The sequence below is a fragment of the Perca flavescens genome, chromosome 1 (assembly GCF_004354835.1).
Source record: "Perca flavescens isolate YP-PL-M2 chromosome 1, PFLA_1.0, whole genome shotgun sequence".
In the NCBI taxonomy this organism is placed as follows: Eukaryota; Metazoa; Chordata; class Actinopteri; order Perciformes; family Percidae; genus Perca; species Perca flavescens.
In genome coordinates, this window is record NC_041331.1 from 30,909,722 (window position 1) to 30,928,899 (window position 19,178).

Consider the following 19,178-nt stretch of genomic DNA (forward strand, 5'->3'; position numbering starts at 1 on the left):
GTCTGTAATCAGTAATTTAGTAATGATGTGCTGAGTCTCAGCAGCAGACTCAATAACCAGTGAGAGGGTGAAAGTGGGTGTCTGTCTACTTCATGTGCAGTAAAATAAAGGTGAAGAGTTTAGGCTGTTGCTGAGCCGGTCTTCTGGCCTTTTAAATAAAGACAAAAAGTTGGAAGTATGTGGGAAAAGAAATGCGTAACATAACCTCTCTATTAACTCTAAAGAGCCATGAGCTAACAATACGTTTAACTGATGCTCTGCTTATAAAGGCCAGCAAAAGCAATGCTAATCTGCTTTAATACTGATGTTTCGAACTGCATGCCTTTTTTTCATCAAGCTAAATTCAAGAGCCCTCAGGCTGTAAAGGTGCGGCGAAGCGAGGGAGCATGCATTTATGATCTGTTTTTAGCACTAAGTCTCAACCAAAGAGATGTGCATATTCACTAAAAACAAGCCTCCACAGCTACTTGAAGTTCCCATCGATGGACGTGGACATGCCCAGCATAGCTGCTCACCCTGTTGTTCTTGTACATGTATGGCTTCTGAATGTTTATGTTTGACTGCCATCTAGTGTGGGAGATTTGCAAGTGTATGGCTAATGCTCAGACTTGTAAGCAAACATGCAAGATTTTTAGAATAGCACAAAGACTTTAGAGGCTTCTTTGGCATTAAATGTGTTTTATAAACAAACTCTGAGACTCCGAAATTCCCCCAGAAGGAACTCTTTTGATGACTTTTGTAGGGCTTCATGTCAACAAAAATGTCGGAAAAAGCAACAAAAAGGTGACAAATGTCTGAGAAAGCCACAAAAACGTTGGAACAAAAATGTTTAAAAAAAAAAAAGAAAAAAAAAGTGACATGCAGTAACAAAAGCACATCAATAAACTCTCCATGTCTGGCCCTTGGTGTGATCCTCTTTTTCCAGTGTGGCCCTTAGTGAAAATTAGTTTGATGCCCCTGTACTCCAATGTTTCTTAGAGATTGTTACCTCGGTTTGTGTGAGAAACATGAATATAATTAAGACATTTTTCAGAAACTGCAACTTTTATAAACTGGTGTTACCGTAAGTGTGCCATAAGCTTATGCTTCTCCGCAAAGCCTGACGTTGCACCAGCTGTAGGTTCCGACACTGATACATACTGTATATTTACTGTCTTGATACACTCCAAAGGGCATAATGAGAAATTTTAGAAAGCCAATGCACCCTGTCATTGTGCTAGAATCATGCAAGAAGGACTTCAAAAACAATAAGTGATTAAAATAAATGAATAAATAATGATCTGCCCACTGCAATCTCCTGATCCTAATCCTATTGGGTACCTTTGGGATAAACTCCATTGCACCGTATTTCCACAAATGCACCTTAAAGCAGTTGCACTGATTTAAAGTTTCTTTTCACTAACCCTAACGGCATTTAATAGTCTGGGATCGAGATGTGGAGGTTTTTGTAAGAAAGCTTCAGGTTATTCTCTAGGCATTTGAATTTTTTCTCCCAGAGTGATATCATGGGCCATGAATATGACTTATGGAAAAGAATGCCACTCTGTACAGGCCCCTTTGGGCACAGTGTGCAAAGTTGTCCTCTAGTCTACTGTACCTTACTCTCACCAAATTGCTTTCTGTTGGCTATATTCATCATGTAGAGTAGCTGCTGTATCACTGTCAGAGTTTTAACTGTAAAAGCATGATTCTGTAGATCTACCTTTGTAGATATATGGGCAATTAAGAAAGGTACTATTGTTTTCCTGTTTATATGAAAGTATTAAACATTTGTATCAGTTTTTCATCAGAATTCTACTTCAAATTAAACTACACAATCAAGTTTTGATTGACTTATCTGTAATGTTGCCATAGTTTTGTTTTAGTTTGTTCATTAGCCATATATTCTTGAAAAAATAAGTGTGCATGTATAATCTTTAATTGAGACAATTCAAGTCCATTGTTTAATCCATGGTGCTTCTCACCAACCACAGCACAACCCCTCTAGAAGTAGGAAAGAGACCTCATCTAGGCAAGTTTAGTCTCGTTCTCACGTTGAATGCAACACGTAGGGAAAACGAGACAGGGGGCTTAATGTTACCGGCTAGGCTAGCCTTTAGTAGCTGTGTGTCGTTGTTATATGAGCACAGGTAAGCTAGCAGCCATTTGTAACACTACACTTGTTAAAGTATAAAAGAAATATATGTATACTTTGTATTATTTCCCATAGGGCTTGGCGATATGGAGTAAATCAGATATCACGATATTCTTGACCAAATACCTCGATATCGATATTGTGGCGATATTCTAGGGTTGAAAATTTGTGCTTTAACAAAATATCTTCCCACTTAGATTTTAGATAAATAATCATCAGTAATGTGGAAATAATGCCTAAGTGGGGAAAAGGGGAAAATAGAACAGCTAGAGCAGGCTGGTAAGTTCAGAAAAGTACAACACTTACAGTATGTCATATCACGATATCCAAAATCTAAGACGATATCTAGCCTCATATAACGATATCGATATAATATCGATATATTGCCCAGCCCTAATTTCCCATATTTCACTTTCACCTGCCTAACTCCTAAAACTTATTTAGGTACTTCTTAAACATTCTTGAGAAACTTTGACAAAGTGGATGCCCTTAATTTCCCAAAATAAAAAAACGTGCCTTTTTAATCTGGCATGATTATCCCTTGTGTAGACTTCGGGTCAAATGGACCCGTTTACAATTTTTTTGATCAGAAAATATGGGACGTAAAAATAAGCGCTGAAAATGTGTAGAAGAAAAATTTAACAATTTAAAACTTTGGAAAAAGTAAAAAAAAAAAAAAAAACTGAAAAAAGGCTACAAAAATGTAAAAAAAAAAAAAAGTAGTTTTATCAAGGTTGACGGGAAGACAACGATCAGTGAGATCTACATTAGAGATTATAGTATATAAGTAAGGATCTCCTTTTTGCGGACGACCCATGGGGGCATGTTCACAGTATGCCTGCTGAAAAATACTGTGTAATAAGAAGTGTTTTACCACAATAAAAACATAATTTAATAGGCTAATCTTGTCATCATCCATCCACTTTGTAGCAGACAGGGCTCACTGGAATACAACCAAACATAGCCACTGACTGGCTTTAGGTACATGGATGAATAATCTGACAAGAATGGAAAAATATGTTCATCAGTAATAAAGTGCCAGAAGGAGAGCACAACTTCGCAATTGACTAAGTAGATGACAACCACTGAGATGTATATGAATTCACGAATAATACATTAGGGCCACCCCGGCCAAATATCCCGTCTTGAATCGTGCTAATTACAAGTCCATGATGGAAGTTGAGCTAAAGCTACCATGTATTACAGTACAAGCATATAGTTATTTTGTATTGGTGATTGTGTCAGAGGTAATAAGACTCATTTGTTTTTTATTTTAACATGGGCCCTATTTTAACGATCTAAGCGGACAGCATGATGCGCCTGGCGCAGGTGCGTTCAGGGCGTGTACGAATCCTCTTTTGCGTACAAAAGGTACCGTGTGCCGGGCATACTTAGTGTCTTAATTAATTCGTAGGTGTGTTTTGGGCGTAACATGCAATAAACCAATCAGTGTCATCTCCCATTCCCTTTAAAAGCCAGGCGCATTTGTACCTTGGCACGTTGCTATTATGATGGCGGATTTGCGCCGTAATATTTTTATTTTTAATCTTTTGTATGTTTGAGTGCTGCTGCACGTCCCTGTGTGTGTGTAACAAGTAGGGATGCACCGATACCACTTTTTTAAGATCAAGTACAATGTATAAGTAGCGTACTTACATTTGGGTACTTGCCGATACCGAGTACTGAGTGCAAGGGTGCAAGATAGGGCCCTCAGTCAGGGATAAGGAGTCTAACGTCAGTATACTAAATTTCCCCATATAGGAAGGAAATAATGATTTCTCAATTACTGCCCCTCCTAAATTTACAGCATAGATTAGAGCCATTGTTATGAAATCTGTTTCACTCTGCTTTGTGCATTCCCACTATAATAAATTCAACAACAAAATATTTGCCTGTATATTATACTAAAAAAAGAAAATTACAATAAAAGAATATGTTATAAAGCCCAGGTAATTGTGTTGTGTGAATGCAGAATATTATGACACACTTGCTACTATAATAATAATCAATAGTAGGCTATACGTTTAGTACAGTAGACACACACAACCACACACAGTCATGATTGTCCATTTCTTTGCTTAGCTTCTTCCTCCATCATTTTTGTTTATTACTCTTGCCACAACATTTCTGCCAAAGGAATCTGGCATGGCTGCTAATTCCTGATTCGGTCTGGAACAACACAATATCAAAGAGGCGTTGTCGCCAGGATGTGGGCACTACAGGAAAACCATCTCACAGGGAGAAAACAATTTTGGGATATTTTTTTTAAGCAGCAAGATAAGGAAAGTTGAGAGAAAATAGATGTGCGTGCAAATAAAAGCGTTTCAAATTAAGGCGCATGTAATTGACATTCTTCAAACCTTAATTTTCAAGGTGTGTGTGATTGTGGAAGCAGCAGCAGGGGCTGTATCTGCCCCTATGACTGATAAGAAATTATTTTTAGGGACAGCTTGCATGCTGACCAGTAGTGCTGCAAAGCCATGAGATGTTACTCAGACACACAAACATATGCACTCGTAGAAAAACATGCATGCAAGCCTTTGCCGACTGGAGCAGTTCTGCTGTGAGATTACATCTCCCTCTGATCTGTGAAAAAAAGTGCCGTCCCCTCCCATGGGCCAGACGGTAAACAAAAATCACAAAATGCTACACTGTCACACAACATCAAACAGATGACACGTCTCAGAGACCAAACAAACATCTAGAAATTATTCATGTGCTCCGTTTTAGATCAGGGATGTTTATTTTCTCTTGTAATCAGCCATTGTTGAAGTGATTATTAAGTAGGGATGAATGCTAGAGGGGTTAGGCAGAAAAAAAATGAAAGACGACAGACTGGACAGAGATTTGTGGAAGGAGAGAGAGATGATAAGAGAAAGGAAAAAAAAAAAAAAGACAGTGGAGTGTGTAGGCTGATAATGAATGTAATCTGCATTTAGATGATATCAGGCTATGTGGTCATCCCTGATGTGAATTTACTAGCTCTGATGACATACAATAGTGTTATTTAGAGAGATGCTTCAAAACGGTTCTTGGATGAACACAGCTGCACATCAGGACTACACACACGGAGCTACGGCAGTGTCTTAAAATATTGCATGCATTGTAGGGGTGGGGGGGGGGGATCCATACAGCATAATATTGCAATATTTTCCATGGCAATACTGTATCGATACACAGATGCCAAGTATTGATCTATTATTATATAGGTGTTGGTCAGTTTGTCCGCTTGACAATCCACTTTTGCAGCAACAAAATTGATGTGAGACGAACAACAGAGAAATGTATTTTTTTTAGATAAAACAGATGTTGACAAAATTTCCTTTTGGGGACATATTTTGAAATTGAGAAAAATTTTAAGTTGGAAAAAAGGTAATACATTGCGATAAATAGCAGAATATTGCAATATGTTTAAAATCGCAATAATATTGTATCGTGGCACAAGTATCGTATCATGAGAACTTTGGTGATTCCCACCCCTAATGCATTGTGCACTTAATGATAGTGAATTGACAAAATGATATCACATCAAGAGATAAAGTTGAAGTACAATTTTCCAAACTTCCAACATGACAAATAGTCCCCTTAAAATTAAAGCATGTCTATTTATACAGGAAATAAGTTAACAGTGGAGTCAATGGACACAATAACATAAACATCTGTAAATGGGGAGAGAGTTGGGGATGTATCTCTATGGTTACTTCTGTAATATTGGTGGTCTTCCTGTGGAATTCATTTTACTTTCAGGTGTTCCTGTTATTTTGTCCACCAAGAGACACCTTATTATTACTTACTACAATTAGGATAGTTAATTAAGTCGTCCGATCAATTATCCCATGACTTCATTGGGGCTACAGCTCAACATTCTAATGTCTATAATAATAATAATAATAATAATAATAATAATAATAATATAACGTTAATTCAGTTTCCACACGGGCTTGGAAACGTGGTAAAACTACAAGTAAATGACAAGAAAACACACAATGCTGATAGACTAACGTAACATCAGTATTAAGATTGTGCTTAACAACCGGTCATATAAAATACATCCACGTTAAAAACCCAAGCCTTGATACAAAAACTCATTACAAATTGGCTAACCACAAACTCCAACCTCTCTACAGACAGAAAAACTCACTCGATGTCTGCCCTGCACAAACATTTTCCAACGCAAGAATGCTGCTGAATCAAAAACGGATTATATTCCACCACCCACATACCACAACATAACTCACAAACCTGAGTTGAACCACCACTGTCAGCTCCAATAGTTTTGCGCATCATACTGCCGTTAAAGATACCCCCTGACCCACCTACAACGCTGGACTCACCATGAGCTGCTGCGGGCGACGCGTCTCGGTGCGCAGTCTCCCGAGGGGCCTTGTCTTTCCATTCAGCCAGGCATTTGCGTGTGAGGTCTCTCTCGAAGGCCAGCTGCACCCGATAATTTCTCACTTCCAAGATCATCTGGGACTGGAGACTGAAGTTGTGGTTCACTGACAGTCACACACCTGATCCCCCGCGAACCGATGACGGCGGCAGGGCTCCAGCCGCGGGTCTAATGTTAGCTTGGCCTTCCATCATCATTTCGTCCCCTCCTTCTCCTCCTCCTCCCACAACTTTTCGTCCAGAACCCATGCTGAACTATCTATTTTATCGGTTGAATTTCCTTTTACATTAAGCCACTTTCTTATATCCATTATCACCAACCATTACTATTTGCTAATGCTAGCTAGCTTCCAAAATTCGTTGTGCGGTGCCTTGACCTCAAGGGTCACTTCAGGGGCTTTCACACCGCAGCGCGGTAACTCGCCGCCTCCAGTCGTTTACACGTGGCCGGCTATTTTCATAAACGGACATTTCAACCTCTCCGGTTTCAAAAGGGGAAGCGGTTTTCATCACGGCGGTAGGAGTGTACTTTTTTTGGAAAACGCTCTTGCAGGTGGCGGTTTGTGAGCGGTTGCCGCGAATCCCACTATGGCCACGCCAAGACCCGCCCTACAAGCAGCTCGATTGGTTGGGGTTAGGCAAACCTTAACCACCGCGAGTGGTTAAGGTTAGAGGATTGGTCAGGGGATAGGACCTGTACATGTAAGCATGGACGTCTGGCCAATAGTAGTGTGTGAATGCTATTAAAGGGCGGGTCTTGGCGTGGCCATAGTGGAAAATAAATATCGCGCGGGGGTGTGAAACTCATACTGTCTATGGTGAAACTGGCACAGTTGCGCAGTTTGCAATGTGCCAGATTCAAGGATACAGTCTATGGCCAGGTTTGATGGTCGACTGCCTTCCTCCTAAATTAGGTTACTGACAGTATCATTATAATTACAAATTAGTTATTATAATTAGAACAATGTATAAGCTGTTATTTTGAGCAATCTCTGGCACAATAATTAATCATTCAGGTGTGATGAAGATCTATCTTACTTCATCTTAAATTCACAAGTATGCCCCAAAACAGCGACGGGCCCCGCATCACAATTTTCTCATATCCTGACCTGTGAGTGCTGTGCCTTGATATCAACCATAGATATATCCATATCGACCACGAGACGTCGCCATTGCTCTCCTCTCCACGAGTCAGTTTGCCTTTCTGCCGAGCGGTCATGTGACACATCTGTCAGGGGACAGCATGGCGGACATGCATGTGGAGCCTCAAAACAAATTTCACCGATTGTCCAGCTAACCCCGCCGCGAGAAACATCGATACCGCGCGTGAAGCCGGGCCGGCGGTGCCCGAAAAGACAGCAGAATGGACGAGGATAACAAACTTCAGTTCCCGTCTCTGCCTGCGACCAAGGAGGACCTTCTGGTGAGTGCACAACAGCCTGCGTTAGCCGATTTGCAATGTCTGTCTGGCTAATCTGAGCTAGCCTCCACTCCAGCAGCTGAGCAGCTAAAATATACGCAGGAAATGATTGGTGTTTTAGGGCAGAAGCTTAACGCATTTATGTGGCTCTGTTGAACATGTTCGTGTGTTTCTTTAAATACGTCTATGTCCGTATCTCTTCTTGGCTAACTAACGTTAAGGCACTGTTCACTGTGCCAACACTGAGTAGCATAGTCATCAAACATTAGCCACGTATGTCCTCGAAGTAAACCGGTAACGTTACTCATTTCTCACCCTGAGCTGGTGGCTGAAGTTACTGTAACATCATCAAAGCAACTTCCCTCCGTTTCTAACCACGCTTTAAATTCCATTTTTACAGGACTGGGCTTATCCAATGAGACGAGACATGCAGGTATGTAAAATGAGTCTCTAGTCTGTATAGGGAAGAATAATATTTGGCAGTGGTTCACTATGCACCAAATATGCTTCTAGTAGTAACCTATTATGATGATATGATCATTTAATGTGTTTTTTGCTGTCCAAAGTAATGATTGACAAAATGAGTAACTGAAGGTGACATAATGAAGAGTTTTGTTTGATATAAAGCATAAGTGGAGCACAGTTGATTACATTAAACACCAATGTGATTATTTGACACGTGCATTGAAGTAATTTACTATATTTTGATATATATCTTAAAAGTATTCCTACCAACATTAAATATGGCTTAAGTCATTTTAAATCGCCCAGCGTTAATTCTGAGAGAGAGACTGTTTACATCTTAGATAATCTGATATTTAAAGGCTCCATTTACACATACTGAATGTCAATATGAATTGTTTTAATAGATATACTGGCTGTGAGAGCGTAGATCAAGGTCCCTCTTGGTTGTTGGCGTGCATGCACATATACTAGTAAAGGCATGTTCGTAAAGAGGCTTACTGTCTTATCTTGCTTGAATAAACGTATCAGAGCTTTGGGCCATTCTTAATGCCTGTGCTGTTAGTGATGTTTTGCACTGTCTTTATTTTCAGGAGATATTACCGGGACTGTTTTTAGGTCCCTACTCTGCTGCAATGAAAAGCAAGGTAATGTTTTTTTTATTTTATTTTTACAGAATTTAACCACAGGTACTTGGAGACAGTGACACAGAGAAACTAATACATGATTTGATCACATTTGTATAGCTCATATTGTTCTCTGATTTCTCATTGTCTAGCTGCCAAGCCTTGAGAGACAGGGCATAACACATGTTGTGTGTGTCCGCCAAGACATTGAAGCCAATTTTATCAAACCTAATTTTCCTCATACATTTAGGTAAGAACTCACTGTGCGCTGTACATTGATGTAAACTGCCTTTTTGTTTGAAATGTGGAAAAAAAATGAAGTGTTTTCTTGCTAACCCCTTAACTAAATGTTTTTGTGTCTTTGCAGATACCTTGTGTTAGATATTGCTGACAATCCAGTGGAAAATATAATAAGATTTTTCCCTTCAGTGAGTTACAAAGTGGGCTTTTTACTTCCTGTGTTTCATTGCGGTGAAATGAATGACATTTACACTATGGCTGATATACTATCATTCATTTTCCTCCTAACAGACTAAAGAGTTTATTGATGGCTGCTTAGCAACAGGAGGTAAGGATGCATGCCATTTCCCTTTTTCATATGTGTTAAGTAGAAAAAAAGTCTTTTATCAACAATCTTTTGTCCTGTTCTTATAGGAAAGGTTCTGGTTCATGGTAATGCAGGGATATCAAGAAGGTGAGGTTTGTTTTGTTTTTCAATGATCAGTTTCATTATATATTTTTTTGTATCTCATACACTGAATTTCCATTACATGTAACTGCTAAAGTTTTTTTTAATTTTTATTTATTTTTAAATATCCTCACCCTAACCCCTTGAATATTGTATTTATAATTACCTTGAATAAAGGTTGAGCAGCAAAATTCAAATTACAGCTGGGAATATAAAATTGTCTATTTATTGTTTCAGTGCTGCCTTAGTAATTGCATACCTTATGGAAACATTTGGGATGAAATACAGGTGGGTGTTAGGTTTTTTTTTTTTGGTTTAAAATCAAAGTATGTCTTTCTGTCTAAAGTCTAACTTTTTTCATACATTTTAGATTTAGGATTTAGATGCACATTCCATTGTATTTTTGTATCAGTATGTGACAATCATGTACGCCATGCCTCACATACATCTAGATGTGTGTCTGCATTAAGCATAAATATAGAAAACTACATCAAATAAACTGCGATAGTGTGCAAGTATAATAAAGAAATATACTGCAGCATAATTGTTTGAATATAAAACATACAACTTGATGTTGTCAATATGTTTTCCTGTAGTTACTGTGCTCAGGGGTATATGTCAGTATTTCAGCGGCTGTGGTTGTAACCTTTTGCTTTATTCACTTTATAGGGATGCATTCAGCCACGTCCAGGAGAGGAGGTTTTGCATCAACCCCAATGTTGGCTTTGTGCATCAGCTACAGGTAAGTCTTTACTTTGATTAACCAACATGACAGTCCAGTCCATAAGTACGCATGTTCAACCCATTCCCTTATTAAATAACTATACTACTAAGTTGTTAACAAAATATACTCTCTCAAGCTCCTTGACTTTAAAAGGCTAGGATACAGTATGTTAGGCTTTTAGCTTTCATTATAAGATCTTGTTCTGAGTCGTCCCGCTTCTGGTGTGACACAGAAATTGTATTTCTATTTCTACGAATGCATGTACCATATCTGCTGTCTTCCTTTATTGGTCCCATTTAGCAATCCACTTATTAATTGGACATCTGGCTCACAACATACATTAGGATGAGTCGTCTCTTTTTGAGTTGCGTAAATCATAAGCTTGTGCATATTTGAAGGCACATTGTTTATACTGTATTGTGCGTGTGCATGCGTGTCATGGGGCGTATGGATTCATTCACGCACTTTAAAAATGTGTTAAAAGCTTCTTTCTTTTCACATTTTGATTTACAGCATTATATATTGATATTCATAATAATAGTGTGTGTATTAACTTATTTTCGTTTCATAACTATATAAATAAAATGATCCACTATCATTAACGTTATTCGCATTTATATTCACAATATCACGAATGATATATCCAGCTACAAAAAAAGCCTGAAAGTAGGAAGTTAGAACGGAAGTACAAAGAGTCGTTCCCATTAAGACGATACACCGTCTCACCTCGTCGCGTTGGTGTAAACTGGCAGGTTTCTGAACGTCGCAGACCGCCGCGTTGAGAGTAGTTGCAGGTTTCAATTAGTCTTGTCCTGAATCTTTGGTCTGAACTGGGCTTTACTCCTCCGTCAAGATTTGACTGGGAGATTGGCCGTCGAAATCGGGGTCCGTTGATCGCAGCGTTGAATCATCAACTATTCAGGGTCACTCCTAGTTTGATGTATACATATTTTGTTTTAAAGCGTAAATGCTGTGACTTGTTCACAATACCAGAGGTTCTTCTTTCAGTATTAATTAATGAGGCAAAAGATCAGATTGCCAGCCTTTTTGAAGCAAGTTCAGCGATGAAGACATCGTACCAAAACATACCGCGTTTGACTGTACTCATTACTGATATAAATTACTGAACTCTTATTGTTGTAATAATGAGTTTTTGTTTCCTAGGAATATGAAGCGATCTACCTAGCCAAATTAACCATTAAAATGATGTCACCTATGCAGTTGGGCAGGTCCTTCTCCTTACAAGCTGGGATGTCAGGTTTGTACATAATGTACTGCTAAGCTGCCACTGTCTCCTCAATTTCTTTTTAGATTAGATAATACTTTATTCATCCCACAATGGGGAAATTCACTTGTTAGTTTTTGTTTCTAAGACAGACTTGTTCCAGAAACAAATTCAAAACAGGGTTGACTGGCATGTTATTTAGGCATGGTGTAGCGTTAGTTGTTTGTTTGGCACATTGTTGAGGCGGACATAATCTATCCCCAGCATTTAGTGATGATGTTCTAGAGCTGGGTTGCACATTTGTACAAAGCAGCTTTTAATGGCGATAGTTTTTTCTTTGAATCCACAATGGAGCTGGATCTTACTTGCTGGAAAATCGGCAATTATGAGCGAGAGCCAGGTCTATTGGGTGATTTCTTACTGTATTCATCTTTTCTTTACAAGACACGAACGTGCGCTTACATTCGAACACTTGGAGCTATCGAGAACTGGCTCATCATTTTACCTTTTTTAAGTGTCTTTTGTTCTCCCTGAAAGGCGGGGACTTCACCCAGCACGGACTACGAAGTGTTCAGGGTTTGAGAAGTTCTTTAATCCAGGAGGGTTTACAGTTCTCAAACTGGGTGTGTTGACGTATGCAGTATGTTTAGTTATTCTTTTCTTGTCTCCACATTTCACACAGGAAGCCGTAAACGCAGCCTGGAGGAAGATGAGGACTTTGGAGCAATGCAGGTCACAGCAGCACAGAACGGATGAGCTTTGCTGATATATAGCTGCGTGGCGCAGTGCACTCAATTTTTTTCCCCACATTTTTAATGGGATTAAAAATGTAAATATTTGAACTTTTTCTAAGGGGAAGGGACAGGGGTGGGAGGGCGGCCACTCATGTCTGAGACATGGAGTACGGAGGGGGATCGGGCCAATTTGATAACTTTTTTTTTTTTTCTTCAAGCTATATGCACTGATGGGAGATTTTTTGCAGTTTTATAGTATTTAAAGCATTTTGCATTTGCAGCGGGACAGTATTGCAATAATGCACTTTCGATACTTGAATTTGTGTAGATGACCAGAACGGTGAAGTCAGCAAAAGGGAAAGTAGCCAGGATGTCGCCCAGTGGAGGTCATGAGAAGAGGAATAGCTAATGCCTTTATTTTGGGAGTAATTGGATTATGGACTAATATCAGGCTTACTGTGGGATAGTAAGGAATGGAAAAATAACACACTGCTTAATAAAAAGAGTCTGACTGAGTCCTGTTCTGTTTTTATAGCATAGCGTAATGCTGTGCTTAATAACATAACATTCTTGACAGTATTTTGTTAAATGTTATGTTGAATGTTATTTAAGGACAATTTACAGTCACTGAAGTTATACTTTTTACTATTTTAACTTTCTGGAGACCTTGCTGTGTATTTCAGTAACTAACCGTAAAAAGCGGTCACTGACATGCACTTCACTGTCCTACAAATGGTATGAGTTCTGAGAGCACAATTCGTCTTAACCAAAAATCGATTGAAAATGTTTTGCCACAACTATTAGACATGCCCATCCCAAAGTTTTCCCATCAGTACAAAAAAAAACATTTTCGTAGTTAAAACACAAATTAGCATTGTAATACAAATGTCACCGATTTGTTTTACAACTAGAAATATAACCAAAGAAACATGGTAGATCATAGAATATTTTATGTGACTATTACATATTTGGAAATAAATTACATTAAATATGTTCCCGTAACTTAAATAAGACTACATTTACAAAAATCTTGTCTATTGCCCATCATAAGTTGTTTCATTCCTACAGCTGTGATCAAATATCGACCAAATATAAAACTTATAGAACCTTAGTTAATCACTCACCACTGCCTCATGAAATATAAACCCTTTTTGTTGATTAGAAATACATTAGAACAGTCTTGACTTGGTAGTAATGATCATGTCTTGCAGTATTCAAACCTTCATTATAGTTATCCAGCAACACTACTGTCAAAGAAAAAAGCCTGCTGAGATAAAGAGCACTTTGTACCAAAGGGGGACATGTCAGAAAAATAAAGCCCATAAAACCCAAAGTATTAATAACTATTCATATTAAAAGAAACAAAACTGCTTTTCTTTGGTGATTTGCCTTGATTAATGAAAAATCTGTGAGACTAAGTTTGAATAATGATCTAAAGTAATTCCTTCCTGTATACTTTTTTTTTGTTTTGTAGTGAACTATAGTAAACATTGTAAGGATTCCTTAGTTGCTTAGGAAATGTAACTTAATTTGGTACCATCTTTTTTTTTCCCCAAGCAATTATATTTACTGACAGTTGCATGGTAGTCAGATATAATTTAAATTTCCTCTGTTAGTACACAGCATATTACTTAATAATGTAACACAGTAAGACATTACATTTGCAGTAATTGACAATCCTTTCTTCGGATGGTGGGGGATGATGATGGTGGTGAGGTAGCCATGGTTACCAAAGAGAGGAGGGGCGGGGGGGTTTCTTCAACATACATGTATAAAGGTGTGGTCCGTGTTTAAAGCTGCTGTTGTCCTCAGTTGGAAAATCGGCACTGCATGTAAGTCTCGTGTGAGGCGGTATATCCAAACTTTTGGTAGAAAGCCACATTGTTGGGTGCACATTCCAGTGTGATTTTATAGCAATTCAGTTTTTTGCTGAGAAGAGTAAGAGCTGAAACTAACCTACAGGGACAAACAAGGGACGGAGGAAAAGGACAATAAATCAGCACGAAACAAGATATTTCTTAAAAAAGGTCTTAAATATTAAAAACAGGCCATAACGAAATGTATGTGTCAGGCTCACACAGGTCTACTCACAGTTTGCCCAGCTGCTTCCCTCTGCACACGTCACTGACTACTACCTCCTCCACCCGGCCCCTCTACAAGCAACAAAATAGAGAGGGTCTTCATTCCAGTCATTTTCTAGATGTTTGATTCTTATGCAAATTGGTTGCATAGATTTAAAGAAATACAAATGTTTATTCATGTGTAAATATTTGGTTTATGGTGGTGAACTACATTAATTTAAAATGTACTACATCAATAGGTAAATTATTTAGGGATTGGTCTCTAGGAAAAATGTAGAAAGACATTACAGTTGTATCCATTGTTAAATATAAGCCAATAGCTTGCCGGGATGTAATTTACCTTAGCACAGGAGTGGATGAATTTGTGTTCTGTAATCAATGTGGCCGTGGCAACAATCTGTCCCAGATGCGTGTCCTCCACCACAACAACGTAGTAGTCTCCCGTCTTCTTCATATGCTCAAACTTTTCTGGAAGCCAACAGAGAACATATGCATTTTTCTTTTTCTTTTTTATCTTCACTGATATTTTATTACATTTTTTTTTATTAAAAGTTTGTTTTCTAGAATGAGGGGTTTTCCTCTTCTCAAATGTTTGATCTGATCTATGTAAAGACACCTGTTTTGGCACAAAATCCAAGTTTAAAAACTTGGTACAACTTTAGGATTTAAAATAAAAGTTAAAGGTAAATGTAGCATTGTGCTAAGCATGACTCACTCGTAAACTGCTCTGGTGTGACATTGCCTGTCTGAGTGAGTTGGGATAAAACCTTGAAGAATCCTGGAACATAAAAACAAAACAGTTGGTGAAAATGTCAGAGGGTTGGGTACACTCCATCTCTTGTGAATTCCTCATTTATGTTGCGGTCATATTTTATATTTTTATTATATTGCCCAGATCTTCCTTATCCGATGTCAAGGAACAGAACACATGCTTTCCACATCATTTATCACATTCTTATCTTCATAATCTCTTGAGAATAGAAGTACTGGTCTAGCCTGGTTGACACCAGAACCTTCTCAGTGGTAACTGACAGTGACTTGCAGAGCAAATCTCTAATTTGCCGGAAGTTCGTCAGGGATTTCCCAGGCTAGTACTGGTCTGGAATGTGTTGTCCATCCAGTCTATGACTCACCCCTGTTGAAGTCTGCCGTACAGAGCGGCCTGAGCACCAGGCCTTCCCCTGGGCTGGATGGGGAAATGGGGGGAGAGAAGGAGACAGCGTTGCTACTCCAGTCTAGCTCCTGCAGCAGAGAGGGCTCAAAGAGTGGAGTCTCGTCCAGCAGCATTCCACAGTATCTGCTCGGAAAAAACACACACAAATAAACCGGCAAGTCCACAAACGCACGCACACACACACCCATAAATGTGTGTATGGCACACTGCATTGCAATGCTTTTTCTAAATCAATCTAAGATACTGCATCAGCACAAGGAGTTAAAATGGTCAGCCAGGAATGAAAATATGTTTGTTCGCACAGAACTTTGACCTGACAAATACAGTTTCATTACTCATTACTTTACTGCCATGCTTGAGTGGTTGATAAGCAAGTTGGCATATTAATGGGTACACCAATATATGAAATATAATGCACATAATCTCTAACAATACACTCTGAGGTGATAACATTCTTAAGCATTCATTTAGGGCTGGGCGATAGAGAAAATCAAATATCACGATATTTTGGATCAAATACCTCGATATCAATACCGCAACGATATTGTAGTGTTGACTACTGTTGCTTTCACAAAATATTTACACAATGAGATTTTTGATAAATAATCATCAGTAATAGAGGTAGACCGATTAATCGGCACCGATAGTTGATTTGTGGAACTATCGTTATCGGCAAAGATCCATTCCGATAGTTTTTCCTGGTTGCGTCAGTTGCTGGAGCGGCTGAGAAGTGCGCGCTGTCATTCATTACACAGTACACGAGAGCTGAGAAGGGTCTGCTGGCATCATGCATTACAATAGCAGCCTCTAGAGGGTCTTTCTAGCCTTTACAGGTGATATTCTATCCAGCCTGGAACTTGTGCCTTTTTTTGGGGTTGTTGAGCATTAAATCCAAACTGTTACATCCAAGATTTATCCACTTGATGTCCATAATTCATCACGTTTTCGGTCATTTCTGCCACTAACTCCGTGCTAACCATAGACAGTAGGTGCTACCGACAAGGGGATCTCCCATGATGCCTTCGTTTATGTTTTAACCAATGGGAAGGCAGGTCTGTCACACATTACGCTTTATATGGGCATCCAAGGGAGTATACGCAACGAGTATAGTGGGAAAGATAGATCTTTCCAGGTCAGCGATTGTCTGTTACCATTCTAAACCGACAATTTAACTGTTTTTATTTGTTATTTATTACTTGTTTCAGTTTGAATGAATATCTTGAATGAATGAATGTTCAATATTTATATTTATTTCATTTAGCATGTTTTTATTTTTATAATAAAGTTCAGCACTGTTTTACTTGGAGTGTTATGTTTGTTTTTATCCAGTATGAATTCTAAATACTATCGGTCGATTAATCGGTTATCGGCAAATACGGCCCAACCTAGCTATCAATATCGGTAAAAATCGGTCGACCTCTAATCAGTAATGTGGATATAATGACTAAGTGGGTAAAGGCAAATAATAGAACGGCTACAACAATCGGGTAAGTTCAGAAAATGAGTTAACTTTACTGTAATGCAGCCTTTAAAACCAGCAAAAGACACCACTTATGCCTTATTACGATATCCAAAATCTAAGACGATATGTAGTATCATATCACGATATCGATATATTGCCCAGCTCTACATTCATTCATGAATTTCTTTCCAGGATCTGGTCCAGGATATGTAATATGAGAGGGGCCCATCCTACAAATGCCTATTCACATAGCAAGGGCAACAACAGAGTATTAGTGCTGTTGGTGGTAGATTGAACACTTGGGAGGTTGATTCTTGTTTCGGCGATAGTTTTAAAAAAATGTCTATGTTTTCCAATTCTTTATTGTACAAAAGCTACACACAGATACATAGAATAGACACACAAAAGAAAAGACAATACAAAAAAAATAACCTAACTACATGCCGAGCTACCCGCGTCATAATTCTCGTTTCCATGAAAGCAAAACATCATTACTCTTTAGTGGCGTCATTATTCCTTAATGAACACCAAGCCACGCAAATAAGAATATAGTTGTGTTAATGGGCTTGTTAATTGCCAAAAAGGCAGTGTTTCCCTGCAGTAACTTAACCCGTTACATTTTACCAAACAGCTCATGAAGAAAGAGTTTATCAAAACAGTTAACGTTAGATGAGGCCACTTTCACTCAAGCAAACTATCCAGCCCAGCTAAGTTAGCTAGCTACAGTCACAGCTGTGCCGTCTATGGTAACTTCCTATGGTAACTTCACAATAAACATTAGCGTTAACGTTAGCTAGCTTTAAATATATAGCTACCTCTTTGGGATCGCCGGTCATGCTAAGCCGCTAGCTAGGTAGCTTAACTACTTACCAGTAAAAACACCAGAAGAGATGGTCCAAGTTGAATTCCCAGACTGAGGTAACGTAATTACAGTGACAACCTGGCAGTTTTACTATTTATGTAGGAGGTTGGGCTACATCATTAACAGCGTGGGTGTATTTCTTTTTCGGCTGCTGTTTCCGCCTGGCACGTATGACGTGGCAGATATGCTAGAGGTAAGGGGCGCAGCCCAATGACGTCAATGGATCAGTAAAAGTCTATACATCCCAAAATGATTTTACCAGAAACAATTTCATATTATATCGAGCGTGATGTATGACTCCAGTCATCCAGACACATTGTTTTTAACAGTGAAATGTGGGTTTTAACACACACACACACACACACACACACACACACACACACACACACACACACACCACACACCCACACACACAGATATTGGGCTAATAAACTCAAAGGTCCATTGGATACTGGCCACTAGACATTAGGCAGGCTTTGCTATCATTTCCTTTTAAACAATGTAATCTTTAAAAAGGTGGGTCAACCGGGTCAGTGTAACGCTATATCAGTTCAATTTTCTAAGCACAAACAGACATTTGGAAAAACAGAAAAATGGGTTCAAATATCCAATTTTTCATTTTTTTCCCACCTTAACAAATTAAAAAATTGCATCTTTAACCTGTTTTCAAATTTTCTGCTTTTTATTCAGAGGATCAGAAATTGAGAAAATTACAAAATTGCATCTGAACTCAATTATTGAATGCTGCAATGGTATTCTCTTTCCTCTACTTTGCGGAATATGCAGGTCATTAACTGCATATGGACCAAAAAAAACAAAAACTGATAGACTTTGGGGTCAGAGGTGCTTGCAACTGATGGTTTCGAGTGGGGGGGCGGGGTGTAGCTAGGCGGAATGAGGGAGAGAATACCATTGCAGTATTGAATAATTGGAGCCCAGACGCAATTTTGTAATTTTCAAAATTTCTGATCCTCTGAATAAAAACAGAAAATTGGAAAAACAGTTTAAAGATCCAATTTTTTTAATTTGTCAAGGTGGAAAAAAATGAAAAATTGGATATTGGAACCCATTTTTCTGTTTTTCCAAATGTCCGTTTGTGCTTAGAAAATTTAACTGATACGCATTAATTACACCCTGCAGTAGTCTGTGTTTGGAAAATAGAGGCAAAGGCTGTTTACATCGACAAAGCATCAA

General features: G+C 38.6%; 2 protein-coding genes across 5 annotated transcripts; one reads left to right on the forward strand and one right to left on the reverse strand.

The window, feature by feature from the left end:
• The first annotated feature begins 7,376 nt into the window (after positions 1-7,376).
• styx (serine/threonine/tyrosine interacting protein) lies at positions 7,377-12,921 on the forward strand. 4 transcript variants are annotated; one of them, XM_028579390.1, is made up of 11 exons: positions 7,380-7,949; positions 8,347-8,379; positions 9,002-9,055; positions 9,187-9,284; positions 9,402-9,462; positions 9,566-9,602; positions 9,689-9,728; positions 9,960-10,010; positions 10,392-10,464; positions 11,668-11,704; positions 12,354-12,921. In XM_028579390.1, exons 1-11 carry the CDS (start codon positions 7,890-7,892, stop codon positions 12,425-12,427), a joined length of 618 nt encoding a protein of 205 aa, XP_028435191.1. In that variant the 5' UTR covers positions 7,380-7,889; the 3' UTR covers positions 12,428-12,921. The 4 variants fall into 4 exon arrangements, with proteins under 4 accessions (XP_028435193.1, XP_028435191.1, XP_028435190.1 ...); XM_028579388.1 differs by having other exon boundaries at positions 7,389-7,949; positions 11,611-11,704; XM_028579392.1 differs by lacking the exon at positions 9,960-10,010 and having other exon boundaries at positions 7,377-7,949.
• gnpnat1 (glucosamine-phosphate N-acetyltransferase 1) lies at positions 12,798-18,183 on the reverse strand. Its single transcript, XM_028579406.1, has 6 exons — positions 17,993-18,183; positions 15,620-15,783; positions 15,202-15,264; positions 14,827-14,954; positions 14,497-14,558; positions 12,798-14,361 (listed from the first exon to the last, which is right to left on the reverse strand). The coding sequence occupies exons 2-6, from the start codon at positions 15,771-15,773 to the stop codon at positions 14,214-14,216; spliced, it is 555 nt and encodes a 184-aa protein (XP_028435207.1). The 5' UTR covers positions 15,774-15,783; positions 17,993-18,183; the 3' UTR covers positions 12,798-14,213.
• Positions 18,184-19,178: the final 995 nt, after the last annotated feature.

Excerpts from the sequence above, each read along its gene's own strand:
- styx (XM_028579388.1), top strand. The coding sequence starts at position 7,890 with ATGGACGAGGATAACAAACTTCAGTTCCCGTCTCTGCCTGCGACCAAG. Across the intron at positions 9,729-9,959 it reads AATGCAGGGATATCAAGAAG|TGCTGCCTTAGTAATTGCAT; the intron begins GTGAGGTTTGTT and ends TTATTGTTTCAG. Across the intron at positions 10,465-11,610 it reads GCTTTGTGCATCAGCTACAG|GAATATGAAGCGATCTACCT; the intron begins GTAAGTCTTTAC and ends TTTGTTTCCTAG.
- gnpnat1 (XM_028579406.1), bottom strand. The coding sequence starts at position 15,773 with ATGCTGCTGGACGAGACTCCACTCTTTGAGCCCTCTCTGCTGCAGGAG. Across the intron at positions 14,559-14,826 it reads TCATCCACTCCTGTGCTAAG|AGGGGCCGGGTGGAGGAGGT; the intron begins GTAAATTACATC and ends TGTTGCTTGTAG. Across the intron at positions 14,362-14,496 it reads GGGAAGCAGCTGGGCAAACT|GTTAGTTTCAGCTCTTACTC; the intron begins GTGAGTAGACCT and ends TTGTCCCTGTAG.